The 27,828-nt window shown below is 40.4% G+C and overlaps 1 protein-coding gene and 1 long non-coding RNA gene across 5 annotated transcripts in view; both read right to left on the bottom strand.

The window, feature by feature from the left end:
- Nucleotides 1-27,828, bottom strand: part of LOC145509345 (suppression of tumorigenicity 18 protein-like) — a 230,319-nt gene that overhangs the window by 77,790 nt on the left and 124,701 nt on the right. For 2 of the 4 annotated variants that reach the window (XM_081497959.1, XM_081497962.1), the window contains exons 3-8: nucleotides 20,206-20,347; nucleotides 19,731-19,773; nucleotides 13,034-13,126; nucleotides 10,397-10,547; nucleotides 9,155-9,254; nucleotides 2,289-2,343 (exon numbers count right to left, since the gene is read on the bottom strand). In XM_081497959.1, the coding sequence (XP_081354085.1) occupies nucleotides 2,289-2,343 (55 nt within the window). In that variant the 5' untranslated portion in view covers nucleotides 9,155-9,254; nucleotides 10,397-10,547; nucleotides 13,034-13,126; nucleotides 19,731-19,773; nucleotides 20,206-20,347. The remainder of the gene's footprint in view (nucleotides 1-2,288; nucleotides 2,344-9,154; nucleotides 9,255-10,396; nucleotides 10,548-13,033; nucleotides 13,127-19,730; nucleotides 19,774-20,205; nucleotides 20,348-27,828) is intronic. The other 2 variants (XM_081497961.1, XM_081497960.1) reach the window with 2 other exon arrangements.
- Nucleotides 9,074-27,828, bottom strand: part of LOC145509347 (uncharacterized) — a 143,761-nt gene continuing 125,006 nt past the window's right edge. The window contains exons 4-8 of the long non-coding RNA XR_014056026.1: nucleotides 20,206-20,347; nucleotides 19,731-19,773; nucleotides 13,034-13,126; nucleotides 10,397-10,547; nucleotides 9,074-9,254 (exon numbers count right to left, since the gene is read on the bottom strand). This is a non-coding gene — a long non-coding RNA (uncharacterized LOC145509347). The remainder of the gene's footprint in view (nucleotides 9,255-10,396; nucleotides 10,548-13,033; nucleotides 13,127-19,730; nucleotides 19,774-20,205; nucleotides 20,348-27,828) is intronic.

Genomic DNA, 27,828 nt, shown 5'->3' with positions numbered 1-27,828 from the left:
GCGAGGGAAGTCCCTGAACTGCTTTTTAAATCAATTTTATTGTCTCTAGGAAAATTTTCAAAAGAATCTTGTTTGCATGTTATTTATATTAAACAAGCATTTAAATAAAATGGACAATATTTTATTAATAAATGTCCTAAGATTCTGTTCCATAAATTTTATTCCTGGAGAAAGAGGAGAAGTTTGAGTCACGTTAATTTCAACCTCCAGTTAAAAATGAGACACTTATAGCAAGAACAGCTTGGAGTTTTCCAAAGACTTATGGACACGGGGAGAGGGGAGGAGAGGGTAAGATGTATGGAGAGAGTAACATGGAAACTTACATTACCAAATGTAAAATAGACAGCCAATGGGAATGCTGTATGTCTCAGGGAACTCAAACAGGGGCTCTGTATCAACCTAGAGGGGTGGGATAGGGAGGAAGATGGGAAGGAGGTGAAAGAGGAGGGGACACATGTAAACCTATGGCTGATTCATGTTGATGTTTGACAGAAAACAACAAAATTCTGTAAAGCAATTATCCTTCAATTAAAAAATAAATAAATTTGTAAAAGAAAGCAGTTAGAGAAAAAAAAGAAATGATGGAAACTAAGAAATTCATGTTTATAAATACCTGCCTACCACAGAATAAGCAGCATATTGAGAGAGACAACAGGTGGTTTTAAAGATGACTCACGCTACATGAGAAACAGTTGTTTCATTTCTCCAACATTTTGGCTCTGTTTAAGAGTGCTTATGCATGTGCCAAAAGGATTCAAAGTCCAAAAAGAATGGCAAATTAAAATGCAGTTGAAGTACGAGAGAGTCGTGTGCTTTCAAAAGTCAGAATGAGAGATTCGAATAATCCAAATACAGTTCCTAGAATACTGATATTTATGGCAGACGTGAGCCTATCCTAAATAGTGATAACACTGGTTTTGTTTTAAAAACTCTTATTCCATGGAGAACTTTGCTGCCTAAAACTTTGATGTTTCCAAAATTACATTCCAAATATTAGGGACTGTAGCCCACCAGGCTCCTCTGTCCATGGGATTTCCCAGGCAAGAATACTGGAGTGGGTTTCCATTTCCCTCTACAGGAGATCTTCCTGACCCAGGGATCAAACCTGTATGTCCTGCCTTGCAGGCAGATTCTTTACCACTGAGCCACCAGGGAAGCTGCTCCAAATAATAGGATATATGATGTAATTACTTTTAAAGTGACTTAAACTAAACCTGGGAAAGAATACTGTACAACTTCAGTTTGGGTAGAGAAAAATTCCATATCTTGGGCCAAATGCAAAAGCATGATTCTGCATTTTGGTTATCATGCCGAATGATAATGAGGGTTCTATTTTAACTGAAAAAAAAATCATCCTGTAATTTAAAAAAATGGATGGTTCCATACTTCACTGAAATGGGGATTATGTACCTTGACTACACAACACAAACACAGCTAAAAAAGCATCAAATTTGATTAGATGCTTTCAACTGTAAATCTCAAAATGCTTCCAAACAACTGCGTGATCACTCCCCAACCCAACCCTTCCTCCACCAGGAAGCCAACCTGAAGTGGGTCAGGCCAGGAACAACCATCCAGCTTCCTCCAGAGGCCAGGCCAAACCTTCCGTTTAGAATGGAGGGTCACACAAATATAGCTAATTATAATAAAAGTTATTTTCCTTTAGGGGTATTATTGCCAGTCAATCCTGTTTTCCAGATGTTTCGATCATCAAGGGCCTGTTTATATTTCAATATTACATTACCATCTGTTGGCTACAAAAAGAGAGGTTAACCGGCAAGTTAAACCTTTCAGACATGACTCTGCAGAGCTGCTGGAAATTCCCGGCGGGGACAGTCCAAAACCAAACATCGTCATTTTACTCGCGTGAAGTTTAGATTGGGAGCCACTAAACCAGATAACATAAAAATCAAAACCCACTTTGGCAATAAATGAATGGTTTGGACTTTTCTCTTGGATGTTAAAGGTCACGTCGATAATTTGAGGTCTCCACAAAGTCTTCTTCCCTCGCTGACCCTTATACTGTTTTGCAGGATGTTTAAATCTACTCATGGTTGCATTTCATAAACATTAGCATCCTACATTATTTGGCCTTTTCTGGGTCCTTCAACTCCTGGTTCATATTCTTTAGCCTCTTAGTACCATGATGCAGCGTCCTGGCTTGATTTAAAAACGGGAACCCTGAGGAAGTTGTGATCCTCCTGACTACACATCAGGGTCCAAGCATGGGACGCCCACATTTCACGGTGTGCTGGGCACAGGGTCACGGAATCTGCACGCTAACTCACCCTTGGTTCCTTTTGCACGGGTACGAAGCGTTTTATCTTCAGCCTCTGCATCCATCTGTAATGTGAACACAAAGTCCTGGGTCATTCCTTTGACACTGACTAAAATACAAACACACGCCACTAGAAATTCTGAAGGTCATTATGAAGAGCAGAGGAGCTTTCCCACTCCTGAACAGCATCTGACTCTGCGGAGACAGAACTGTGACTGCTCTCACAGCCCCAAGTTCTGGAACACTTCTATAGATGCTGAAACCAGAGGAAATGGACAAGAGGGCAGATGTTCTTGTCTGCAAGTGCTCACTAGTGACTCAGGCACTTTGGGCATCATGAAGATGGAAAGAAGAATGGTCTGATTAACAGTGGTTGTGAAAGAGACAAAACCTCAAATACCAAACCAAAATGTTCCAGACTAAGTTACTCAACCAGATTCCCTTGTATTTCTAGACCCTTTTGGATACAGGCCTCTTTCTAAAGAACCCGCCTGCCAATGCAGGAGACACAAGAGATGTGGGTTCTATCCCTAGGTCGGGAAGATCCCCTGGAGGAGGGAATGGCTACCCACTCCAGTATTTCTTGCCTGGAAAATCCTATGCACAGAGGAGACTGGCAGGCTACAGCCCATAGGATCACACAGAGTTGGACACAACTGAGCACATATGCATGACCAACTTCAGATACAGGCCTGTTTCTAAGTTAGGAAAAAAAATTCCCAGTGTAAAAAGCCAACGTAACACAAAACCTCAAAATGCCCCTATTGTAAAATACCACTGGAAATGTTGATGACATTTACTCTGGTAATTCCAGAATAGAGGTGAGTTATAATCATCCACATCTATAAGGAGAGAGAACTTTGAGTGTTGTTTCTGTCAGCATCAAATTCCCTAAAACATCATTACTAATGATCTTAAATATAACCAAGTGAATTATCAAAGGGATGCCAAGACTTTAAAAGCCTGCTGTTTTTGTCCACATGGAGATAGATTCTGACCTGCTACCTCCAACCATTTCGCTAGGATCTTTTAAGCATCTCAGTTTAATTCACGTTTGCACTTTATCAGAAGGAATTCTGAAACAGAAAGAACTTGTTTTGCTTGTTGAAAATCAGAGGCAGGCAGAAGGTGCTCTTCACAGCTACCATCCTTAAATCCTGACACGGGCAGGGATGTGGTGTGCCTGCAATGAGGATGGGAGACGCATCTCTGCTCTCCGAGGCTGAGTTGTGATGGAAAGCGCTGACCTGCCATAGACTTATAATAGGGGAGCAGGTGTGGCAATGATGGACTTTAATTTCCTTTAATAAACCTTTTATGTGCCACACTTTTACTGCCATTCGACGCTCTCCAAGGTCCTGCACATAATAGGTTCATTACTTTTGATTACTATAGTCTATTGAGACAAACAACTCCAGAACACACTATATATTATGTTCAGTTAAACCAATATAGACTATTTATCCATTGTGCATTTTTTCACCTGCAACACTACAGACAAAATTAACGACAGCCCTCGTAAGCTAAAACTATTAAAACCACCAGCACCCCTTTTGTCATCATTTTATAATAAACATCACACCAATCACTGAACTGTTTTGCAAATTAGCCAACAAAAAGTGTCCACTGCTTTTTCGAGCAGCCGTGGCTTTAGCTTACATAAAAATGGTCCATTGTTACAACTATTTTAAAACTACATGATACGAGAAGACAACAAGAAAACAGAGGTGTTTTTTTTTTTTTCTCTCCTGTAGATGTCCCTTCTTTTAAAACCACGCAGATTTATGACAGATGTGACACTGTCTGGGATTAAAGTGGCTTGGTTTACACAGGATGGTGAGCCCTGTGTTGTGAAATCCTCCTCTGTGAGTGTCTCTGCTGCATATAAAGTGGATCGACTCGTGCAAACCCCTCTCACTGTGTGCTAATCGAGTCACTTGATTTTAACAGGAGAGATCAGCAGCTTAAAGGTTAAAATGGTGAAAACCATCCATTTTGCTTCTGCTGCTCACGGGGCGGGGCTGGGGGAGGGGTGGGGTGGGCGTTGAGAATCCCCTCAACGTGAGTCTTAAGATAATCCTGCACATAGGCGCTCTTAGCCTCCAACCACTCTGAACATCACCCACTCAAACACAAGTGAAGGCTGGACTCCAGGGATTTCTTTACAAAAACTGAAACACTGTGTGGAGAGGAGCACCACCAACACACAGAAAAGTTTCAGAAACCTGCTTCAACGTAACCTTCCCTCTAACAGCTTCAAGACTGATGCTCTTTCACAATCCAGCTGTCTGAGCACCTGATGGGTCTGCCTTCACCCCAGCAGCCGCCTCCCTGTCACAGTCCTGGGAGGTGAGGCATAAATATTCATGGACCCTGGCTCAAGGGTGCCTGGAGTGCCAGCCTCAGGACGGCATTTTGTGATGCTATTGTTCTCTGGCTGGACAATAGCATCATATTGGAGCACATACATCCCATTCAAGCTTTGTAAGAACTGGTAACTCATCCACGAAGCTCAGCGTTCAATATAACGGGTGGGCCAAGTGGTGGGCATGGAAGAGATCAAGGCCCCCACATACAATTCATGCATTTCAGCTCTCCCTCCTTTCACACCTGAAGGACAGTTCCTAAGTTCAGGGTTTAGTCACATCTTGCAGCAACTTGGGGATAAGGATATAAGACATCTTGGGCCTTTCTTTTGGGGCAAGAAGTTTTAACATTCATGAGAAAGCTCGATCTCCTTGGAGACCTCAGCTTGAAAATAAGTCTTTGTTCACAAAAACCTTACATCTGGGAGTAGAAACCTCTAAGCATTCTTCCTATTGATTATGTTTATGGACTTCAATAAACTGTTGATGGGTAGAATTAAGTTGTGTAAAATGGAACCTTGGATTTAGTGGGCACCACATTCCAGGGATGGTTCCTTCACGGGAAGGAGGTCCTACCTCATTGCTGGTGTTCAGACATGAGGGGTGTGCATGGGGGAGGGGACCAGCTACCTGGTCAAGTTCTCCTGGTTACAGAAGCAGCCACTATTGTAACCAACATGGGCTGCATCCTGAAAACTCCACTTCTTATGGAGAACATTATGGTTTTTTTTTTCTATTGGAAAAGGAGGCTTGATCAGCTTTACTGCCTATGCCCCAAATGCTATGGACAAGCCTGCAATTGATTTTGTAAAACTTAATGAAGCATTTCTTTCCTCAAAACAGAGCTTTGATTTTCCAAAAAGCTGTCCTTCTCCCCATTTATTAGGGCCTTTATCTACATCCCATTGTTTATGGATGGGAATAAGACATTTTCTGAGACTCTTACCATGGGTTCCTCCTGGCTATAGCAATCAACTCAATCGAGATAAAACAGTAAAGGCAAATTTTTCCACTCTTATTTTTCCTGAAACTACTGAGAAAAGTTTTATTAACCTATAACTATGGATATGTTACATATAACATTTATGTTGAAAGGAAAAAAGAGGTTCCTTCTTGGTATCTATTTCATAATGAAGTTATGAAAAAAATTTTTTAAGGAGCTTCTCTCCCAATTCTCTGGGGAGAGGAATTAATACAAGGACAAATGGCAAGAGGGAAAGAAACTTACAAAATAAAGGAGGCAAAGAAGCAAACTTAGAGGAAGGGTATGCCAACCAACAATGGAGATAAGCAGAGAGGCGGTGAAGAAGAAAGATGACTATAAAATACATTCTCACTACTTACTTGAAGTTGGAAAACTTTCATGTAACATCTTCATGGGATTTACAAAGCTATGTGCAGGTGTTCCTAGTGACATGAACTTGACCACCTTCTCCTCCTGGCACTTAGTTACATCAGGGGCTATCAGGGGATCTTCCCTCTGCATCACCCCACGGCACCAATCAGGGCTTGGTGGGGCTCGGTTACGTCCAACTCTTTGCAACCTCATGAACTGAAGCCCGCGAGGCTCCTCTGGCCATGAGATTCTCCAGACAAGAATTCTGGAGTGGGTTGCCATGCTGCACTCCAGAGGAGCTTCCTGACCCAGGAATCTGTCTCCTGCACTGCAGGCAGAGTGTTTACCATCTGAGCCACCAGGGACCCCTGGAATTGCTGATTTGTGGAAGGGAGAGATTCAAGGAGCAGGACACCAGATTGATAAACTCAGTTTTGCTTCCACCACACACGCAAATGACTGGTCTGTGAGGAGATTTAGTTCCCTTTGATTTTATTTTTCACTTAAAACTCTATTTTGATCAATGGTTAAACAAAATTATTTGTCCATAAAAGCAACCTCTAAGTAAATATTTAATCACTTCTTAAGATTTGGGTAAAACAAATCTCTTGGTAATCTTTAAGCTTTATTTCTCCTTTCAACAGAATTCTATCCACTGACATCCTCGATATAGATTTATAAGTAGTCTCGAATTTCTTAATATTAGTAGAAGAGCCATGGTGATCATAACATTTTGAGGACACTCTCAAAATCCTTATACAATTCATTGTAACCTTGTCTGAAAGTGAAAGTGTTAGTCACATAATAGTGTCCGGCTCTTTGTGACCCCATGGACTATAGCCTCTCAGGCTCCTCTGTCCATGGGATTCTCCGGGCAAGAATGCTGGAGTGGGTTGCCATTTCCTCCCTCAGGGGATCTTTCCAACCCAGGGATCGAATCAGGTCTTCTGCATGGCAGGCAGATTTTTTACCATCTAAGCCACCAGGGAAGCCCTGTCTAGTTACATATAATTTCACTCCTGTAGCTACTTTTAATTTGAGAAGTCTTTCACATACATTTGACTTACAATAAGTCCCACTATAAAGAAGATTTCATAGTGGTCCTCTCTCGGGAGTTGTAAACCAACAAAGCAGTCTGTCTGTTGTGTCACGTGACTCTTCCATTCCTGAGAAGCTCACAGTGATGGCGAGAGGAAGTTAGTCCCGTGCCTGCCGAGAGGAGGTCCAGGGGTCCTCCCCACCAGGAGCCCCCCATCCTCAGCGGATGCTTCCTTTACTAAAGTCAGGGGTTTTTTTAATGACAAAAAGAAACTCAGGAAGTTGGAAAAGGCTAACCCCAGAAAATGGAACAGCTAAATGATGTCTGTACCTTGGGACAAATCTTGGCCAGATTGAAGAACAAAGAACCCTACACTGAGTGCCCTTCCTTTTGACGATTCTGGCATCATTTTGTTTTGAACAGAGCTTTGAATCGACTGAAAATGGCAGCAGAAGATGCTTCCCTGTTGTACAAGGAAAAGATGGGGGAAATGAGCTGTGATCCTAAAAGCACCGTTGACTCGTTGAGAAGGAAACCAAGATTGAATGATCAAGTATATTTTTCCTCTGTTCTTACCCTCCTTTTATTTTCCTGGTTCTCTTTTCATACATTTACTTATTTCTCAGGGAGAGTAATTAAGAAAATAAATGTAAGGACTTCCCTGGTGGTCCTGTGGTTAAGACTCCATGCCTCCAATGCTGTGGGCATGGGTTCAGCCCCTGGTCAGGAAAGTTCCATATGCTATGCGGTGAAGCCAAACATAATAATAATTTGTTTTTAAAAAAAGAAAGCAAGCTTAAAAACATCTAAATGAATAAAATCAGGAAGTTTGACAGCATCCTTGATTCCATATTAGTAATTTTCTGAAATTTTTTTAATCCTTTCTCCTAAATGAAATGAAAAATTTTCCAAATCTTTTATTTAGGGCACAGGATCCCTGATTTCAACTCTCTGTTCCCATCCAGCTCTATCTGTACTGCTTTGGATTCTGCATAAAAAGCTGAAGAACTGAACGATGGCATCCTGCACATTGGTGACCCATCTCATGTCCCCTCACCCTTGATGGGGAAGCAGGTTCAGTCTTCTCTCAGACCAAGCATAGCTGTCTGAGGAGAGCTCTCCCTGAGGCTGAGGGCATGCACACCCCTACAGAAGAGCTGCCTTTGAAAGGGAATTTCTAGAGTCGAATGGAAGAAACCTCAGGCCTGTGAAAGCTTGGGTGGCTTTAAGAGGAGGCTGATGTGTTTGGAGTCTCACTTTTGATTTCTGAGTTGCTGTCGCTCCTGTGTGCCGACTAACCCTCTAACTTTGCACAACTGGCAACGTGACCATGAACCAAAGCCATATGTCTGTGTCCTTTTGCCAAACGACTCCAGCAAATAGTTCTATCATTCCCTTAGGTGGACGCCGGGTGCCAAGGATTTCTATTAGTCTCTGTACCACGGCCTCCGAGTCATAGTTTTGTGACCTAAGGGGGCAATCGCCAGCTTTGTGTTTTCATAGACTTAAAAATAGTTTTAATATGCTCTGATTAAAGAGAACTCAGTGAAAGTAACACCCTGAAACCATCTAAAAAAATTTTTTTCTTGCTGATATTTTGAGATGCATGTGTTGAAAAATGCATAAATGTTAGAAAACAAGCTTCTTCATAGAGGGGTAAGCCATTTTAAACAGATTTTTCCCAAGGATGACCCAGTTCCTTACTTTTCAGTCTTTCTAGGAATTAACTGTAGAAATCAGCTACAATGTTTTTAAAAACATGCTTTTAAAATATCTCACTTATTTACTCTTTACGTAAACTGATTTCTAATACAAATGAATTCAAATTGGAATTTTAAAACAATTTTAATGCAGAGTCTCTCTCTAAGGGCAAACATGTGTAAACAAGTAACACATAACTAATCAATATGCAAAAGGGCTTGTAGGCTCTTCACCTGTTTAATATTTTAAAACATTAAAGTGATCGCGCTCTGACAAAAAAATCACAATCCTAAATTGGGCATTAACAATACATTTTTGTGAAAGTAAATCAACAGAGATAAAGCAATGTCGTATGGGAGAGTCTTTATAAAACGCTTCAATCGGATCCATTTTATTAAAACAAATTCTGCTTTTTAATAAAAATGGTGCCTTACCTCTTTCTCCAGGTAACTTATATGCTGACTCGGTGAGCCCCCCTCTGTCAGAATGAATGAACACCTGTGTTCGCTTTAGTGAGAAATGCTGCAATTCATTCTATTAAGATAAAAAAGAGATAATGTATGTAAGGTAGAACAAAAAAAACAGAAGAGCAAAAATAACCAGTGATGTGAACAGTAAACAATGACCTACAATTCCAATGGACTATGCTATAAACAGAATGAAAATGTCACACTACTTAATAATATATCAGTGGAGAAAAGATGTTTACCTTTATCCTGGCTGTCTGTGTTAGTCGCTCGGTCACGTCTGACTCTTTGTGATCCCATGGACTGTAGCCCACCAGGCTCCTCTGACCATGGATTCTCCAGGCAAGAACACTGGAGTGGGTTGCCATTGCCTTCTCTAGGGGATCTTTCCGACCCAGGGATTGAACCCAGGTCCCCTGCATTGCAGGCAGATTCTTTACCGTCTGAGCTATAAAGAAAGCCCTTTACCTTTATTAAGGTAAGCCAAATCAATTTTTGTTTTTCTTACCAAACTAGATATATAGATACAGATATAGAAGGGCATGGCAACCCACTCCAGTATTCTTGTCTGGAGAATCCCCATGGACAGAGGAGCCTGACAGGCTGCAGTCCATGAGGTTACAAAGAGTTGGACACGACTGAGCGACTAAGCATGCACATAGATATAGATATAGATAAAATGCCTGCCCTTTACTAGGAAAATTGTATAATAGGGATTCTCAATGTCGTTATTGTCAGTTTTATTTTTAACTACCAGAAGAAAAAGATCAGTCAAGGTTTGGCACGTGCTATCCTCAAGAAGTCACGGGAGACAAGATCCCAAAGGCATGTGGATTTAGGCTGCTCTTGAATGAGGTGCCCTAAAAGGCTACTAGCACTTTTTGCCAACGTTTTATCCTGCTTTCCGTGGGAACCATCTGCACATGGCTTCCTTGCTTTCAGACATAACACACAGGTCTGCATCCCCTCTACCTGGTCCCAGGGATGGGACAGAATCTGTCTTCAGGCTGTTTGGCCATTGAGAGAAAACTCTGAAATTCAGTGTTAATACACTCAGCCTGACAACGAGTGGCTACTGACATGAACACTGCAAATATGTGTGTGTATATATATATATATATATATATATATATATATACTACCTATATTAACACACACTTGCTATGATTTGTCCATCCGTTCTGGCATTCTAGAACACAAGTCACCAACCTTCCCGGCAGACGATTTCTAGGGTCTGTGTTTTACCCTTTGCAGTAGGTTGGAGCGTCCAGCTTTTTAACCATGGATTTCTGCGTTACTTGAAAGTTTTGACCAGACATTAAGCAGATGCTTCTTCAACTCAAATCAGCAACTGTAGATCCTGGTGAAAAATGGGGATAAAACCCTTAAGACAGAGCAGATGTCTCAAGACACAAGATGCCTCCAGACACAGGATGTCTCACATAGCAAAAGTCTCAAGACATAGGATGGAAGGACTGAAAAGTCACATAGGACTCGGGAGTTCTTAGTTCGCTTGGTTGCAACTAAAAAAAAGCAAAAACAAAAACCAGCTTTCTCTACAACTGTGTTTGGTGTATCCTCCCTTGCCCTCGGTCGGTCCACCTGCCTGTCCCCTTTGTTTGCCACACTCTAACCTAAGACAAAAGATCTGGAAAACACTGGTGGGCAGAGCGCTTTTCTAAACCCTGAAAGTAATGGCTTTTTGTCTACACCCAATCGTGGTGTGTGTTTATTAGCAATACATTTTCCATTTATTTTCTCAAAGATTGCCAATAAAGAACCGAATCACAGAAGGGAGTAGCTCTAAACCCTCCGAGTTCCCTAATGTCAAACTCATTAGCATCCGAATAAGCACACAGCAGCACCTCATCTGCACAATCGTGATTTTTTACTACTTTTAATAGCGTTTCTCAGAGGGCTCATTTTCAACTTTCTTCAGTGGTTAGTTGGTTCTCAGGGGAAAAGGAGCTTCCTGACGCTGGCGGCTTCCCCGCAACAACCCGGCCGTTTGCTGTCAGATGCGTCAGCCCTCTGCCCTAACCCCATCTGCTGTCTCTCCCCTCCCCAGGGAGCAGAGCAAAGGCAGCACAGCTGAGATCCACGTGGAGCTCTGCACAGAGGATGCCGGCAAAATATAAGTTCAGAAATGTAATGTCACACAAAAGGCCTGGGAAGTCCAAGTGCACTGGAATACGGGTGGGAAAGAGGAGCTGCAGAGGCTCGCTGTTCCAAGCATCCATCGTTCACAGCTCCGCCCACAGCCTGTGGAAACACACGGGCTGATACCAAGAGGAATCTCCCACAGCAATCGGTTCCCTTCACTCCCTGTATGTGTCCTATCAAAGAGATACCCTTAAAAACCCATTTTCAATAGTCGCCATACCTTTTCTTAACTTTTTATTTTGTACTGGGGTAGAGCTGATTAACAATGTTGTGACAGTTTCAGGTAGATAGCAAAGGGACTCAGTCATACATATACATGTATCCATTCTCCTCTGAACTCCCCTCCCATCCAGGCTACTACACAACATGGAGCAGAGTTCCCTGTGCTGTACAGTAGGATCTTTTTGGTTATCCATTTTAAATATAGCAGTGTGTACATGACCATCCCAAACTCCCTAACTATCCCTTCCCCTTATCCTTCCTCCTAGCAATCATAGGTTCTTTCTCTATGAGTCTGTTTTGTAAATAAGTTCATTTGTATCATTTCTTTTTAGATTCCACCTCTAAGGGATGTCATACGATAGTTTTCTTTCTCTGTCTGACTGACTTCACTCAGTATGACAATCCCTAGGTCCATCTATGATGCTGCAAATGGCAGTAATTGCCACACTTTTAATCTCTTTGCTGAACTTAAAACCATGTTGTAAAACTTAAGGACTTACTAAAATATTCTTAGGAGATACACATTTTGGAAGATAATTAACCTAAGACTTGGAATCCTGACCAGGCTCCCCCAACTTGTAACTGAGTTAGTTCTCTCCCCTGCCTACCAGGATGGATGCTTTTCCATTGAAGTTCATCTTTTCATGAAATAGCAATCTTAGAAGGTAAAACTACATGACAACCAAGGTGCTAGGAACCTAGTGGGCTGCACAGTCTTTCAGCGTGTGCTGTAATTAAGACATGGCTTCACTTGTTAAATGGAGTCATCACAGAGTACTCCATTTGTCTGCTCAGCTTTATGCCAATAATCAGGATGGAGTGCTAAATTTACAGACACTTCAAGGATAAGTATTTGCTTCAGAAAAAGACAGTTCTTTTTTTTATTTTTAGCAACTTTCAAATATGCACTACAGTATTACTGTTTTTTATTTTTAATTGGAGCATAATTGCTTTACAATGTTGTGTTGGTTTCTGCTATACAACAACTAAGTGAATCAGCCATAAGTATACATATATCACTTCCCTCTTAAGCTTCCCTCCTGCCTCCATCTCACCCCTCTAGGTCATCACAGAGCATCGAGCTGAGCTCCCTATGCTATACAGCAGCATCCCACTAGCTATTTTGTAGATGGTAGTATGTATATGAAAGACAGTTCTTTAATCCTATGATATGATGCAATGAACCTGAGATGTTACTTTTTTAAAGATATATCAGATTATATTTTATTGGTGGTAGTGGTGGTGAGGTGACCTAAAGGGATAAGATGCAACTGTCAATTGTGTCCTTAAAGCAGAGAACCACAGATTTACTTATGGTTCAGAAAAAAATTCTGTATTAAAAAAAATCTTCTGGACTAAACTCAAAGTGAAAACTTTGATGAAAAGGCAAGGAAATTCAATATGAAGCATCACAGTGCTGGAAGCCCTGTGATATAACTACTGCATTTGGAGTTTACTTACCAGTGGGACTGGTCCGATGGAAAGGCCTGGCAGCCTCCTCTCAGAAGTTGGGTGTTAATTCAAACTCCAAACATCACCCTCAGGTCTAGTTTCCTGCCCAGTAAAATGAAACGGGAGAATTCAGCATGTTAACCTCAGCACTGGGCTTCTCTGCTGGCTCAGAAGGTGAAGAATCTGCCTGTAATGCGGGAGACTCAGGTTCGATCCCTGGGTCGGGAAGATCCTCTGGAGAAGGGAATGGCAACCAACTCAGTATTCTTGCCTGGAGAATTCCATGGACAGAGGAGTCTGGTGAGCTACAGTCTCTAGGGTCGCAAAGAGTTGGACACTACTGAGCAACTAACACACACATACAACCTCAGCAGTGCTGACCCATGAAGCCTTGTCTCCCAACTTCCCAACACTTTTAACCTCTCAGTCACTAACTTTGGGATCTTCACCAATTGTTCATTAGTTGGAACGGTGGAAAGGAAGGATTTTCCTAGCTTTTTTTTTTTTAATAGGAAAGCAAGTCCTTTATAGTTCTAAGTGTCTAGTTTTATTTTTTTAATTTATTTTTTAATTGGAGTATAATTGCTTTAAAATGTGTCAGTTTCTCTGTACAATGAAGTGAATCAGCCATATGTACACATATATCCCCTCCCTCTTGGACTTCCCTCCCACCCCCCATCCCACCTCTCTTGGTTTATTTTTATATTAATTACCATGATAATTTAAGTGAGAGTCAAATATCATATAAATTTGCCTGGACAGGCGATAGAATTCTTCAGCTTTCCACTTGCCATGTTTCACCATTAAATTTCTAATGAAAATTTAAACCTCTTATTTTGAAGTTTCTCATCAGTGAGCTTTCCCATCATAGCAAGAGAGTATATATTTAGCAAGTGATGTACAAAAATGACGTTAGCCTACTGTCACATTTTATTTATGCCGTCAAACACAACTTCCTTCTTCTTAGTCTTCCAGATTGATATAAGGAGGACTTGCTTCATAGGAGCAAATGAAGAGATGTAGTGGGTTCCTTTTAAGTTGTTTTAGGCAAAGAAAAATACTGTTTATTGGCTATAAGCTCTACTTGTCACAGTAGGAGTAGAAAGAACTTTATCAAAACTGAAACAGCCCCCACTGCAAAATGGGGCAGTGGCATTGCTTCCTCTTAGGGGGAATGCCTTGGGTTTTAAATCACAGCATATTCAGCAAAACTAATTATTTGATATCAGCAACCAAACTGCTCTTCATGATACATTCTGAATTCTTTTTGCTTCCCCAGTGATCACTGAAGTTCAACTACTTCTTGTGCAGTAGAGTTTGCTATTTTACAAGAAGAACAGAAACATGATCTGTCAATGTACAAAATTTCCATTGATGGACTTAATTGATTTTTACTGGTTTGCCTGGCTTTTTGAGCTCTCTGCCCTATGGAGTCTTTCAAGGAATCTGAAGTACAAAGAATGCTATGGCAACTCTGATCTTCTCTAGAAAATGCTTTTTTTTTGTTGTTTTTTGCTTTGCAAATTGCTGCAGTCATACAGAACATCAGAATAACTTCTGGTTTCCGCTGTGATCAATACGAAGTCATTGTACTTGTACTAGCAGGCATTATATTATTCATATTTGTCCTTCCACCACCTGTAAAAATAAAGCACAAGCCCCTTCTTCTGAAACTCTGAGGCAATGCCAATAACTCGCGCGAGACCCATACTTCTCCCTGCAAGAGGTTTTAACTTCCACCTGATTTAAGTCACAAAATAGCCCTCAAAGATCCTTAAAGCCTTGCTGCAATTAACATAAATGCATTCAGATGCCATTCATGACTGATAATTCCAACACCTTGTGGGGAAAAAAAAGTTGCATGCTGTAAACATTATAAACATATTCAAATAAGCTTAACACAAGCTGCCATGCTTATTTCTGCCTAGATCATGGACCAGTGAAATGGTTAATGCAAATGGATTTATAATTTGCTTTGGGGGGCCAGTTTCTTCTCCTTATTTATTAGCCCAGCTGATGGGGTAGATTTGATGAGGCACTTCTGGAATAATTGAGTCATCACACAAAGAAGGCCGCTAGCATTCAGAGTGGTTTTATCAGCAGCAAGCAGGCCTGATTACTGACAATTACACTCTGATCCGGTGATGGAGGAGAAAGAGCCAACGAGTGGGAAATGTCCATGTTTCTATCCAGGAATAATTTCTACATTCATTTTACATGCTAAGTGTTTCCTATCTCTGCATAATAAACTGTAAACAGGAATCGATGGCACAATGTCCCTTAATATTTCCTGGTAATGAAGACACAAATGTACAGTGAGTGCTGATAAATATAGATGAAACATAAGCTATTCTCCTAGTCGGTATTGTTACCTTTAAAACAAATGCATTTTTCTGGTAAAAGCATAATCAGAGCTAATGCAAAAAAATGACAGAAGATTGAAACTGTCCTTGTAACTACATAGAAACTTTGGGAAAGTCCTGTTAATCACTGCCGCCTTAAAGGCTCACAGGCTGAAGGTGAGACAGTGGGAACCACGTCACTCTGCTTCTCAACAGTCAACGGTGAAGAGCTCCTTGGGTTGCACAAAACAGAGGACACGGCGACAGTAACCATCTCTAGCACTCAGAGCGCATCTCAGCGAACTGGCATGAGGAGGATTTCAGTTGCATTTCAGTTTCCTTCCATCAGGGCTTCTGACAGAATGGTGATCGGGAATAACCAAGTTAGACCTGAGATGGAGAGTAGGGCGGTGCTGTCTCCTGCATTGGTTTTTAACCACTTGTTTATGAAATGGTTCTTAACAAAACACTGTGAGCAAAAATTCATCTCATTAAACCAGCTTTCTCTCTGACTCAGATGCTAGTTGGGAATGCCCAGGGATATGGAACGTACATAGTTCTTAGTGTGCTGCTATAGATTTTAGAGGGAAAACTTTAATTTCCTGTAATATCAAGTTTATACTTTTAAACAAGCCAATCAGGTGCAAAGTCCTGCATAATGAACTTGCCTGGGTCTGTTTGCTTAATCTTTTCTCTAAAGCCCCTTTCTGGCTTCCAAAGAAATAAAAGTTATCTTCTGTTCTCCTGTGGTAACTATGGAAACTCTGTTTTATTAAACTAACCACTTAACTTCAAGGCTTGTGTTGCAACTAAATGTGCTATTTTGAGTAAATCTATACTAAACAACCCTATAATGTCAAAACATTTTTAATAAAGTTCAAAGAGCACTTGTTGATTCAAAAAGGAGGCTTTTTATTATGTAAAGGGAATTTTCTCTATTTAAGCTGTTTTATTATATAGATTGTTACACAATATACTTGATATCCTAAGACATTTTCTATTTTCCTTGACCGTTTCTAAGGGGTTTTCTTAGAATTTTTTCCCACAAGTGTGCTGTTTCACCCAGCAGGAACTGTTTGTTTTGCATTAAAATCCTCACCATATTCTGTACAATTGGATTAAGATAAAATAATAGAGTCATTTATCTTTATTGTCTGACCAGGAAATATGGAATGGGAGAAACTAACAAAACTGACAAGGAAATGACCTGATTCTCAAATGTTGAGGCCAGTGGGCACTGGATTTTTGCAGAATGGTTTTTGGATTTTGTCCTCATTACAGTTAATTTAATGCAGATTCTGTTAACATAAGTCCCTTTCTGCTAAACACTTTACTTACTATTGGTTCAATACACATTTACTGAGAACTGATCTAGGAAACTCCACGCCGGTCTTGGGCATTTAAAGATACAGAAAGCACAGCTCTTATCCTCATGGTACAAATCAGCAAACTGAGGATTCCAATAGGATGTGGAAATATGATAACAGAGGAGGCAGAACAAGCAATGGGAGCACAGGCTGAGACCAGCCTGGAAATGCTTCCAGAAATGACGAATCATGAAGAACGCATCTTCGGAGATTCTGAGACTTTGGCTAAAATAAATAAATGTCCCCAAAGACCAAATGAAAAACCACAGTCAAAGCTGTACTTGGCTTGGTTAAGCAATGTATTTAAGCCACAGTTTTGTATAGTTAGGCAAGGGTCAAAGGAGACTAGCTGGTCAGGGTAAAGAGCTAAAGTGAAACGTTTAGGATGTGTTGATTTTATTTGCAACTTTCAAAGGAACTCTTCCCTTTGGTATCAACGCTGAAAAATGTGTCTGCTGAGAAGCATTATCACCCATGCCATGGAGAAGCGACCGAATGGCATGGACTGGTGAGTTCCAGTCCTATTTTGATGGCACCTCCACCCTGACTCCTTGAGCTCCCTGACATCACAGAGTCAAGGTCACTTTATCTTCCCAGTGCCAGTAAAGCTTATGGACTTGAGGAGATGTGTCATGTTGACCTTTCACTGAAACACAATGTGGCCAGAGTGGGTGCTCAATATGTTACTACTGAATTGAATTAAAATAAGCCCAAAATAATATTCCTTGGATGCCTGAGATACTATCCTATTAATTGTATTCAATACATAACATCCCAGGACAACATCTGGAGCTTATAGATTTTGTCTGATTGCTATGCCAGTTGAGAATTTACAATTTTGTCTTCAATGTCCTCTTCCCTTATGTAAAAAAGTCAGCTCCCAAAACACAAAGGGGAGCAAGCATACAGCGTAATTTCACAGTCAGTTTCTTCCCCAACATCTGCTTTTATCTGATTTACATGAAAAATAACACTACGTGATTTAAATCAGTCCTTTCATGGGAATAAAAGCCAAAGGTAACATGGAAATATTAGTCTTATTTTTCCAAATTTGGCAAGAAAACCATTTAAGAAGATCTTCAACTCATTTAAACTATATCCAGCTTCCAGTTTCTGTACCTCACTTTTCTTACTCAGAATTTGTCAGTATGGCCACTGTCCTGACTTAAACACACTTACATTTTATTTTAAATAGCATATGTCCATGTCTTCCAAATGGGTGAGCTTTGTATTAGAGATAAAAATGGAACCACAGGGAAAGACAAAACTGACCCATTACTTTTTACCATGAAAGTAAAATGGTATGACATTTTCTGGGTCAGGAAGATCCCATGGAGAAGGAAATGGCTATTCACTCCAGTATTCTTGCCTGGAAAATTCCATGGACAGAGGAGCCCGGCAGGCTATACAGTCCATGAAGTCGCAAGAGTCAGACACAACTCGGCGACTCACTAACACCTTGACTGAACTCTTTTCCTGAGAAAGGCACTCTCATGAGCACCATAGTGCACTCTTTTCCTGTCATCATCCCATGCCTATGGGGAGTTGTCACCATTTCACAATGAAGAAAGCCTTCCTTGCTAATACCAGCTTCTGCATGACAGCCCTGTGATTCTAGGTGCCAGGTTCCGTGAACCCCGTAATAGTCAGATCAGGTTTCTCTCTGCATCAGGGACCTCGTCTCTCCCATGGACATTCTATTCCTCTTGCTCAAGTTCAGTGAAACACAGACATACTAACTATCCCAGTAAAGCTGGTATTCATCTGTACCTCTGATGATACAGGCATCATGTTTACAAGAATACCACGTGGAGAACATTTTTGGTGTGAGGAGGGATGTTGCAACTTAAAAGATAGAAATCTCAGAATTCATGATAACCATCATCATGATTTACAAATTCCAGTTCCTAAAACCGATTTCTCAGTCTTGGGTACTCAAGAAATCTTTCTTCTCTTCATTCAAACACAAGAAATTCTTTAGAGGATTTACACTGTCAGCTGTAAAATACATCCCATCTATTGGTTGACTTATCCTCCATATTAGTTTTCTGTTGCTGCTGTAACAAGTCCACAAACTTCACGGCTTCACAAAAATAACATTACCTTACAGCTCTGGAGGTCCGAAGTCTGGGACAGTCTCACCAGGTTAAGATCAAGTCAGGCTGTGCTCCTTTCCAGAGGCTGTATGGGGAATTCATCAGGACAGGGGCATACCCCAGTTCCTTGTGTTGTAGGTCTGAGGTCGTTTTTTCAGTGGCCATTCTCAGTGTCTTGAGGCCACTGCATTCCATGGCCCATGGCTCCTTCCTCCCGCTTCAAATGGTGGGTCCTTCTCGGGTCACATCTCCGTGACTCATCCACCTGCCTTTCTCTTACGGTCCCTGGGATAAGTTGAGCCCACCTGGATAGTCCAAGCGACTTTCCCATCTCCAGACTCTTAATTTATTCACACTCCTTTTGTATGTAAGATACACAGGTATCTTACATACAAACCTGTATTCACAGGTTTCAGGAATTAAGACATAGACATTTAATATCACTGTTAATATTTGGGTTCAAAGTGCCATGGTTCCATTTGTTTTCTATTTGTCTTACCTTTTGTTATGTTTTTTTCCTCTGACTTAAGTTCTTTCAGATGTTAAAGATTTTTTCCCCCATTTATTCTAAAAAGAGACAGTTTGTGGAGGCAGGGTGATTATGCTGCCCACTACACTCTGAAGCTACATATGTAAATCCTGACTGTGTTTAAGTATTAATGCTCCTCATATGAGACAAGTGACATCAGCAACCAAGAAGGCCTGGTGTACACAATTTTCAAAAAAATACACAATTGTAACTCAGATGACCAGGAAGAGACCAACATTAACAAAACCAGGCATCTTTAGTTGCCCCCCCCAAAACAAGTACCTTAAATTCTCAAGTTTTTGGAGGTCATTGGAAATTCAGGGGTACTTCTCTCTGGAGTGGGGAATTTATTTCTAAATAAACTTCACTCACCTTCCCTAATGTCCACTGGCTCTGAACTGGAGACTTTCCATTGCTATGGACAAGAAGTGTCATCAGAGGGAAAACGGAAAGAAAAAGAGAAACTTAATTAAACAGTAATTATCTACAGCTTATTAACTGTATGAAACAATCTTTTCAAGTAATTTACATATTGACTATGAGAGAATGGACCAAGGCACTAACCAATCGTCAACAGTCCAACAATATTCATTTGAAAGAACTCCCCTCAACAAGAAAAACAGGTGTCTACTGTGATCAGAAAATGCTTTTTAGATTTGAGTTCCTTTGTCCACAAGTACATTTGAGAACCTTTTCTGGGCACACACCTGAGAGTGAAAGTGAATTATCAATGACAGTCTTAAAAAAAAAAAAAAAAAAGAGTCAGTGGTTTAACACTAATTTCTAATCAGATCCTACAGAAAGGAACAGCCCGCACGGCAGCTGTACTTTTCCCAGGGTTAATTACCTTTCACTGCTCTCTGCTAATGAGTCAGCTGTCCCTGTCAGCGCACAGCCCTGGTTCATCTGGAGGCCTCGCTGTTGGACAAACAGCTAGTGACAGTCCTATTTACATACGGGGGTGTTTGTTGTGCAAAGATTTCCAAAGGCTTTAAAAAAAAAAAAACAACCCTTCATTTTCATGTGTTTCCATGCTACAAATGTTCTTACAAATAAGATTCTACTTGGTCAAGTCTTCTTTTCTGCTCAGGTCACTGGCTTCACCACCAGAAGGTGGAAAACGCCAAGTCCTGGAAAGAGGCAAACTTCATAGCCTCAACAGAAAGCTTTGTCTTCCTGGTTCCTCAGCATCGTAACAATGACCCCATGGGGATGAGATGGGACTCGAAAATTTGCAACCTCCTTCCCCAGTAAAAAGAATTTTTAAAACAGACACATTTTGGAAAATTAAATTTGAGGGTAGAAAACAAGGTAGAGAGACACAAAACATATCTTAGATTTATCTGTACATGAAAAGTGAATTCGAAAATTGAGCTTTAAAAAAAAAATTACTTGAAAACTATGCTTTCACTTAAAATGTCTAGGTCATTGTGGGATATCTAGATATATATGTGTCTATATATGTGTGTTCCTGTGACTATATATGTATATATATGTACGTGTATATACATGCACACTTTGGATTTATCATCCAGTTTATAGCTCTGCTCCCTAGACCACGGTTCTGTTCTCCATCTCACAATGTAGACACAGTGTGCCTTTACATATTTCTGAACATTGTGACAAGAGATTTACACATCTCTTCCCCCTTTTTAATCCCAGAAGGAACTGAGGGGGGATCCACAAACAGTAAAGTGCCCACTGATCCCACTCAACAAAAAGGGGTGTCGTTTGCAAGCCCTCTGCTAGAGGCAAGGCTTCATCCAACCAAGAGATGACTGCAAAAGTTTTGGCGAAAAGATAGATGCTGGAAGTTTCTTTAGCTAGTTGAGAAATGAAGACTGAAACAAGCATGGAGTTTTAAGTATAGGAATACCACATAAGTGCTTTCTGTTCTGACAAAGGACAGAAAAACTGGAAAATGGAATGCAATCACTGGTATGAAGTGGTACAAATAATAACTGGGATTCAAGGTATATCATTTAAAATATACAAACCAGCTAGTATGAGATTATATTTTTAAAAAAGATAGAGAACTAAAGAAGAGTAAAAACAGAAGCATTGATATATTGATGTAAAGTAAATACTAGAATAAAATTAACAACTTCTACCAAAAGAAACTAAAAATAGAAATCACATACTATAAAAAGCTAGGGTTCATTTAACGAGTAACACTTTCTTGAAAATAATTAAGATTTAAAGGTAGTATTTCATAGTGATTGTGTATTTTGTTAGCTGAGTGACCTACCAACTATCTTATAAAATCAGCAAAACACATGAACTCTACTTTTCTCATGCTGTTACCTGTAAACATTTGTTTCTGTACTCTCAGAGTTATTCCCACTGTTCCCTTAATATAAACAAGTTGAATCAGGCTGTTTAAACATATTATAAGATGTTACAGAAAAACCCAAACTAACTTTTTGGACAAACCAATATTTGGTGTAGTGAAAAAAAAAAGCATCACTGATCCCACTTTGACAGCCTCTCAAATGCTCCTAAATGCTCTAACCTCAGGTAAATGTCCTGCTCTGACCTCAGGTCAGTGGCTCAGGTTCTACTCCCCATCAGGACCACCTGCTTCTGATGCCCCAACCTCCTGCATTGCTAACAAGGGTCCAGGGGCTCCCGCTACTCCACGGACCACAGCTTGAACAGCAGAGTGTCAGAGCAGCAGTTCTCAGACCTCAGCCAGCACCACGGTCACCTGCAGGGTCGTCTGGGGTGGAAGTGAGCATGGCCCTTCCCATCATGTTCCCAGGCGATGCAGGTGCTGATAGTCTGGGGACCACACTCTGAGAACTGTCACCTTCAATGTTCGCTAACACAGGCTGTGAGGCAAGTCTATCCCACAGTCTAAATTCCCTACGCCCACATGGAGCAGAGGCATTCCCCACTCTGTTCTCAAGCTATGTATCTGCTCTGTTTTTAATACTTTATGGTAGAAAAGAACAGATACAAAGTGAATGTTCTGGCCTCTCACTGCAGTACATTCTGAGAACCACTTTATAGCTTATTGAACTTGATCTTCCCTTCAGATGAAGCCATTCATGTTGAGAAAGAAACAGTAATTATGCACTTCTTCATTACAGGTGCCATTGACAAATGTAAGCTCAGAAATTACAGATCTAAGACTGCACCAGCACTGAAACTAGCCCAAAGCAAATAAAACAAGAGGATGAATTAATTAAAAATGATATCATAAAAATGAATTTCCATGTCAAGCAAGAACGCACTTTTCCTTGAGACAATCAATGTTTTACCAGCCTTAGTAAATTTTCACTTATTCCTAAATGGTACAGCAAGTTTCTCAGAGACTGTTGAAGGGTTCAGGTCGCTGCTATGTTGAAGAACACATCATCCTGAAAACTTCTCGAAGGATGAAAACACCTTTTAGTCTAAAACTAAAAAATCTATTTGCATTGCTGTCCAGGTGAATACCTCAGTGATAAAGCCCTTACAAGGGTGTATGCAGCACTGTTCATTGGAATACATATTTTAGAACTAGAAGTGTGTGAGCAGTTGGAAGTAAAATAAATTCATTTTATTTATAAAAAACAATTTATTTTGTAGAAGAAAACATTGCTGAAGAGATGGAGGATGATTCCCCACACAGAAAGTGACACGTGGAGCAGAAGTAAAGCGCTTCTGCAGGGATGTGCCCAGACAAGGAAAAACTATTTAGTGCTCTGAGCCATGAACTTATTAAACAATATTCCAGTAAAGCTGGCTCAACGTAAGAAATCACAGTAAGCCAATGAGAACAATCTTAAAATTCTTTTTCAAATTCTTCTCCCATTTAGGTTATCACAGAGTATTGAGCAGAGTTCCCTGTGCTATACAGTAGGTCCTTGCTGTTTATATATTTTAAATATAGCAGTGCGTACATGTCCATCCCAATCTACCCCTCCCCACTTCCCCCTGGTTCCCATAAGTTCATTCACAAATGAGAACAATTTTGAAGGAATCTGTGGCCCTTCTGGAATTCTTGCCACCTCTTATCTGGTCTTGCTATCCCTCTGAGATTTTATTTAACAAAGCTATTCTAAAAATACTAACCTTACCTAATACAAGATAACATCACAAATAAGGACTCTCATTAATGTCAGTATAACCAACCTTCTCCATACAGAACAGTATTATTAAATGAACACATTAATTTATTTACTCAAATCCTCACTAAGCACCTATTCTTCTAGAGAAAAGGGGGAAGAATTCATATAAACAGGTGGACTCCTGGAGAGTGGAGAAGGGTGTGAGGTGTGTGCCCCTCTAATAGTACAAATGTTTGTGTTGCACAAACCAAAGGGGTGATGAAAGTCTTTGAGGAGATGGAGGTGCTGAGTTTATTTCTCTGTAAGTCAGGAGAACAACCTGAGGGTTCTGGGTTTGATGAGTTCTCTCCTGCAGAAGGACAAACAAGAGCTATGGAGTCTGAGTAGAGGAGAGCCAGTCCTACACATCCAGGTCGGCTGTGCACAGTGCCGTCACAGCCGAGACTGCTGTGAGAGTCCAGATCTTAACCCACATCTCCGCTTTAGTGCCTTTTACAAGTTATAATGAATCAGACTCAATAAGAGCCTCTGGTCATCTGAACATCTGGTTTTCCAGAGAGCAGGACAGCTCTCATCAGGCACTTCGTCCTGTGCTTATCCGATTCCAGAACCATACTGGTTTTCACTAGTTTCTCTCTCGACCCCCACATTTCAGTATCTGTAGAAGACTACTGAGGAAATTTGACCTTAGTTTTCTGTCAGAGGTAACATACTACATATTTTGGGAGGACATTAAATTTTTCCAAAAAAGTGTGTATAAGAAAATTCTTAGGACAAGCTACAGAATCCGTCTTTTAAAAACTTAATTTATATACTGTGTTTCCAAAGTGAATAACAAGAACACTCATGAAATGAAGACTTGGCCTGCAGGAACCCAGATGGGTTTCCTCTCACATTCTAACTCCTCCTCCCAAGTGTGGTTCTGTGTTCCCAAAGGAAGCCATGTCTACTCCGATCACAGCCCCTGATCCCAAATGTATCACCCGCAACATGCTCTTCACCACCCACCTATTGACGGCTTCCACAGGGCTGGGACAACCCTGTCTCTGCCTCCTCCAGAGTCCAGAAAACCCAGTGAGAGTGCTGACTTTTTGAAGACCGCTGACCAATCAATTATTAAGAAAACAGAGAACTGTGATCAGGGCACTGCCCCTGGGATATGAATTTTGAGAAAATAATATCTAAAGATAAAATATGAAAGTATCTTTTAAAATAATACCTAAAGATAAAATAAAAAAGTACCCATAGCATGTAGCAAAAAGTTATGCAGGTAAAAATAAACAGGGTAAATCAGCTTGCAAGACTAGCACATATGATGCTTAAAGTCAATTATTGTATTATTAATGTTTTATCTGAAGAGTAGGGATGTACAAAATAACAATCTTATGAACAGTCTACTTGTGAATTAAGATCAACTTTACAAATTAAAAATAATTTGCAAGTTAAAATGTACCCCCAAAATTATGCAATCTTGCTATTACCTTAATGTTAATACATATAACTATTGATTTTATTTCTAAGTGGGAGTGTATTAAAATTTAAGGACTGTCATAGCCAATTCAATCATATGTTAAAAACAGAAGAGTGACTTATGTGTTACAGATGCCTAAAGAAATTAAATTGGGCAGTTCTTAAGATACCATGAAATAAAATTGAGGTAATAGAAGAAACACAGTATTATTTACCATGAATGTGCCGAGCAATATGCTGACCCTAAATCAGATAGAGGAAGTAGGGAGTAGAGAGTGGTGGAGGGTGCTTTAAGTGATCTGCAGGAGGCAAGAGGTAAACACAGAATCAGAGGAGGCTTTTAGCAATTGCCGTCTTCAATCATACCTGGACACCAATTCACGCACCGGACTAGGCATCTCACGGTCATATTATCTTAGTTAAGCCTCACAACAACCTAAGGGGGTCAACAACATTATTCCTATTTTAAGTTGAGCTAATGCTCAAGACCCTGTGTGATGCTAAGGTTTCTCCTGCTATGTAGCTGTGGCTAAACTGGCAGGTGGAGCCTGTATGTCTTTCTCTAAGCAAATTCTGGAAAGACCCACAACTGAGTCAGAGCTCACAGAACAGGAATTTCTTGGCTGCATTTATTGGAAACTGCCTGAAGAGAATGTTCAGAAAGTCAGTAATGAGTGATAAGATTATAGAGACAATGAAATGTGGTAAAAATCATAAAACCAGTCTGTGGGGAAAGACAGTGACAAGTAACCTGGGAAATGTTCATAGTTGAAGGGACACTCCAAGCCCTCACCAAAGGTGGCAGGTGTAAAGTGGTGACACCAACCTGAATTTAAATCCTAACTCTAACATTTGCTAGTTCTGTGATCTCAGAACTGCATTTAACCTCCTTAACGGATCTTCAGGGTCTTCAACTGTTAAAAATGTACCATAACAGAACCTTCCTCTAGAGCCCTGAAGACTTTTGAGATGTCACTCATAAAAGGCATGGCACATAGTAGAAATTCTGTAAAACTCCACGATCCCCACAGAGATCAGTTTTCATGCAAAGCTCACAGGTAGTTTGTACCCAATTAATAACCTCTCCTGGTCATAGTGAGGATATGTGTTGATGAGACTGATTAAATCTTTGGAAACTTAACAGCTCATTTGCTTTGTTAGTAGGAAAATTCATTAAGTATTCGTTCAAAAATATTTGCTGACTTTTTTATTCTATTTCTTTGTGCTAAATACTATTGTAGGTGCTTTATTATATATTAACTCATTTTGCATAATGACTACATGAATCATCGATTAATAATTTTTCCCATCTTTCAAATGAGGAGATTAAAACACAGAGAAGTTAAATATTTGCCCAGAGTCACTCAGCTCTTGGGGAGCAGCCCTGGGAATTGGACACTTGCTGAAAGGTACATGTGTCTAATCACAATAGCCTCTCACTGTCGTGAGAGAGTAGAGGGAGAAGCGGGGCTAGATGAGACAGAAATTATATTCTTGCGAGCCAAACCAAGAGAAAAGGAAGCAATGAATGTACAGTGCAGTTTGAAGCAGTGATGAGTACTATGGAAAAATACTCAAGAAGCTGGGGAGTATTTTAAATTGAAGTAATAATAATCTTTGCTCATTTAAAGCAAAGTATAAGAACTATGCCTATGGTGAAAGCAGTTAGAGCTCTCTACCCAGAATATATAAAAAAAGATGACAACTCAATAATAGAAAGATGAACTACTCACTGAAAAGGGGTCAAGAACTTGAACAGACATTTCTCCAAAGAAGACATACAAATAGCCAATAAACACATGAAAAGATACTCAACGTCATCAGTCACTAGGGAAATACAAAATGAATCTATGATGAGATACCATTTCACACCCACTAGGATGGCTATAATAAAAAGACACACAATAACAAGTGTTGGTTAGGAGGTGAAGAAATAAGACCTTCCTATACTTTTGTTGAGAATGTCAAATGTTGGTGAGAATGTCAAATGGTGCAGCTGCATTGGAAAACTGTCTGGCAGTACCTCAAATGGTTAAACATGGGGTTACTATGTATTCCAGCAATTCAACCCTTAGGTACATACTCAAGAGAAATAAAAACGTATGTCCACACTCACAAAAACTGTACATCAATGTTCACATAAGCATTGTTCATAAACAATGGAAAAGAGGAGACAACCCAAATGTTCATAAACTAGTGAGTGGATAAATAAAACATGGTCTATCCAATGAATGGAATATTGTTCCACAATATAAAGGACTGAAGCACTGGTAGATGATACAACATGGACGAGCCTTGAAAATATTATACTGAGTGAGAGAAAGTCACAAAAGACCATGCGCAATGCTATTCCATTTAGATGAAATCTCCAGAGTAGGCTTAGCTACGAAAACACAAGCAGACAAGTGGTTGTCTGGAGGCTGGGGCAGAGGGAATGTGGGAGCGTGATGGCTAAAGGGTGCAGAATCTCTTCTGGGGAAAAGAAAGTGCTCTAAAACTGATGCATAACTCTGAACATACTGAAGACTATTGGACTGTAACATTAAATAAGTAAGTTGTTTGCTACGTGAATTATATCTCAACAAAGCTATTCTAAAAAACAGGTGGAGCCATACAGAGCATAGTAAGGAGTCTGCATTTTGTGTTAAATGTGATAAGATGCCTTTGGACAGCCGTGCACAGAGGCGTGGAAGGCTGGGAGTTCAGTGTCCAGGCTGTGGCAGTCACCTGGGTACAAGGAGGTGGACCTTGTCTGGGGTAGAGATGGGAATGAGAAAAAGAGGCAAATGGCTAAAGGTCCATCTTCAGTGTAAATCAAGGAAAAGTACAAAAAGAAGAGAGGTACAGAACAGAAATGGATCTACTGTGCCTACTGTGATCCAAGCCCACGCCTCCCAGTGTCCTCACGCGTCCTCAGGGCAGAGGACTGCCCCTCTCCCTCCTGC

Source organism: Giraffa tippelskirchi, chromosome 6 (genome assembly GCF_054371585.1).
Source record: "Giraffa tippelskirchi isolate mGirTip1 chromosome 6, T2T-mGirTip1v1.2.pri, whole genome shotgun sequence".
NCBI lineage: Eukaryota > Metazoa > Chordata > Mammalia > Artiodactyla > Giraffidae > Giraffa > Giraffa tippelskirchi.
The sequence above is the reverse complement of the archived record's forward strand: the minus strand, read 5'-3'. Positions and strand labels throughout refer to the sequence as shown.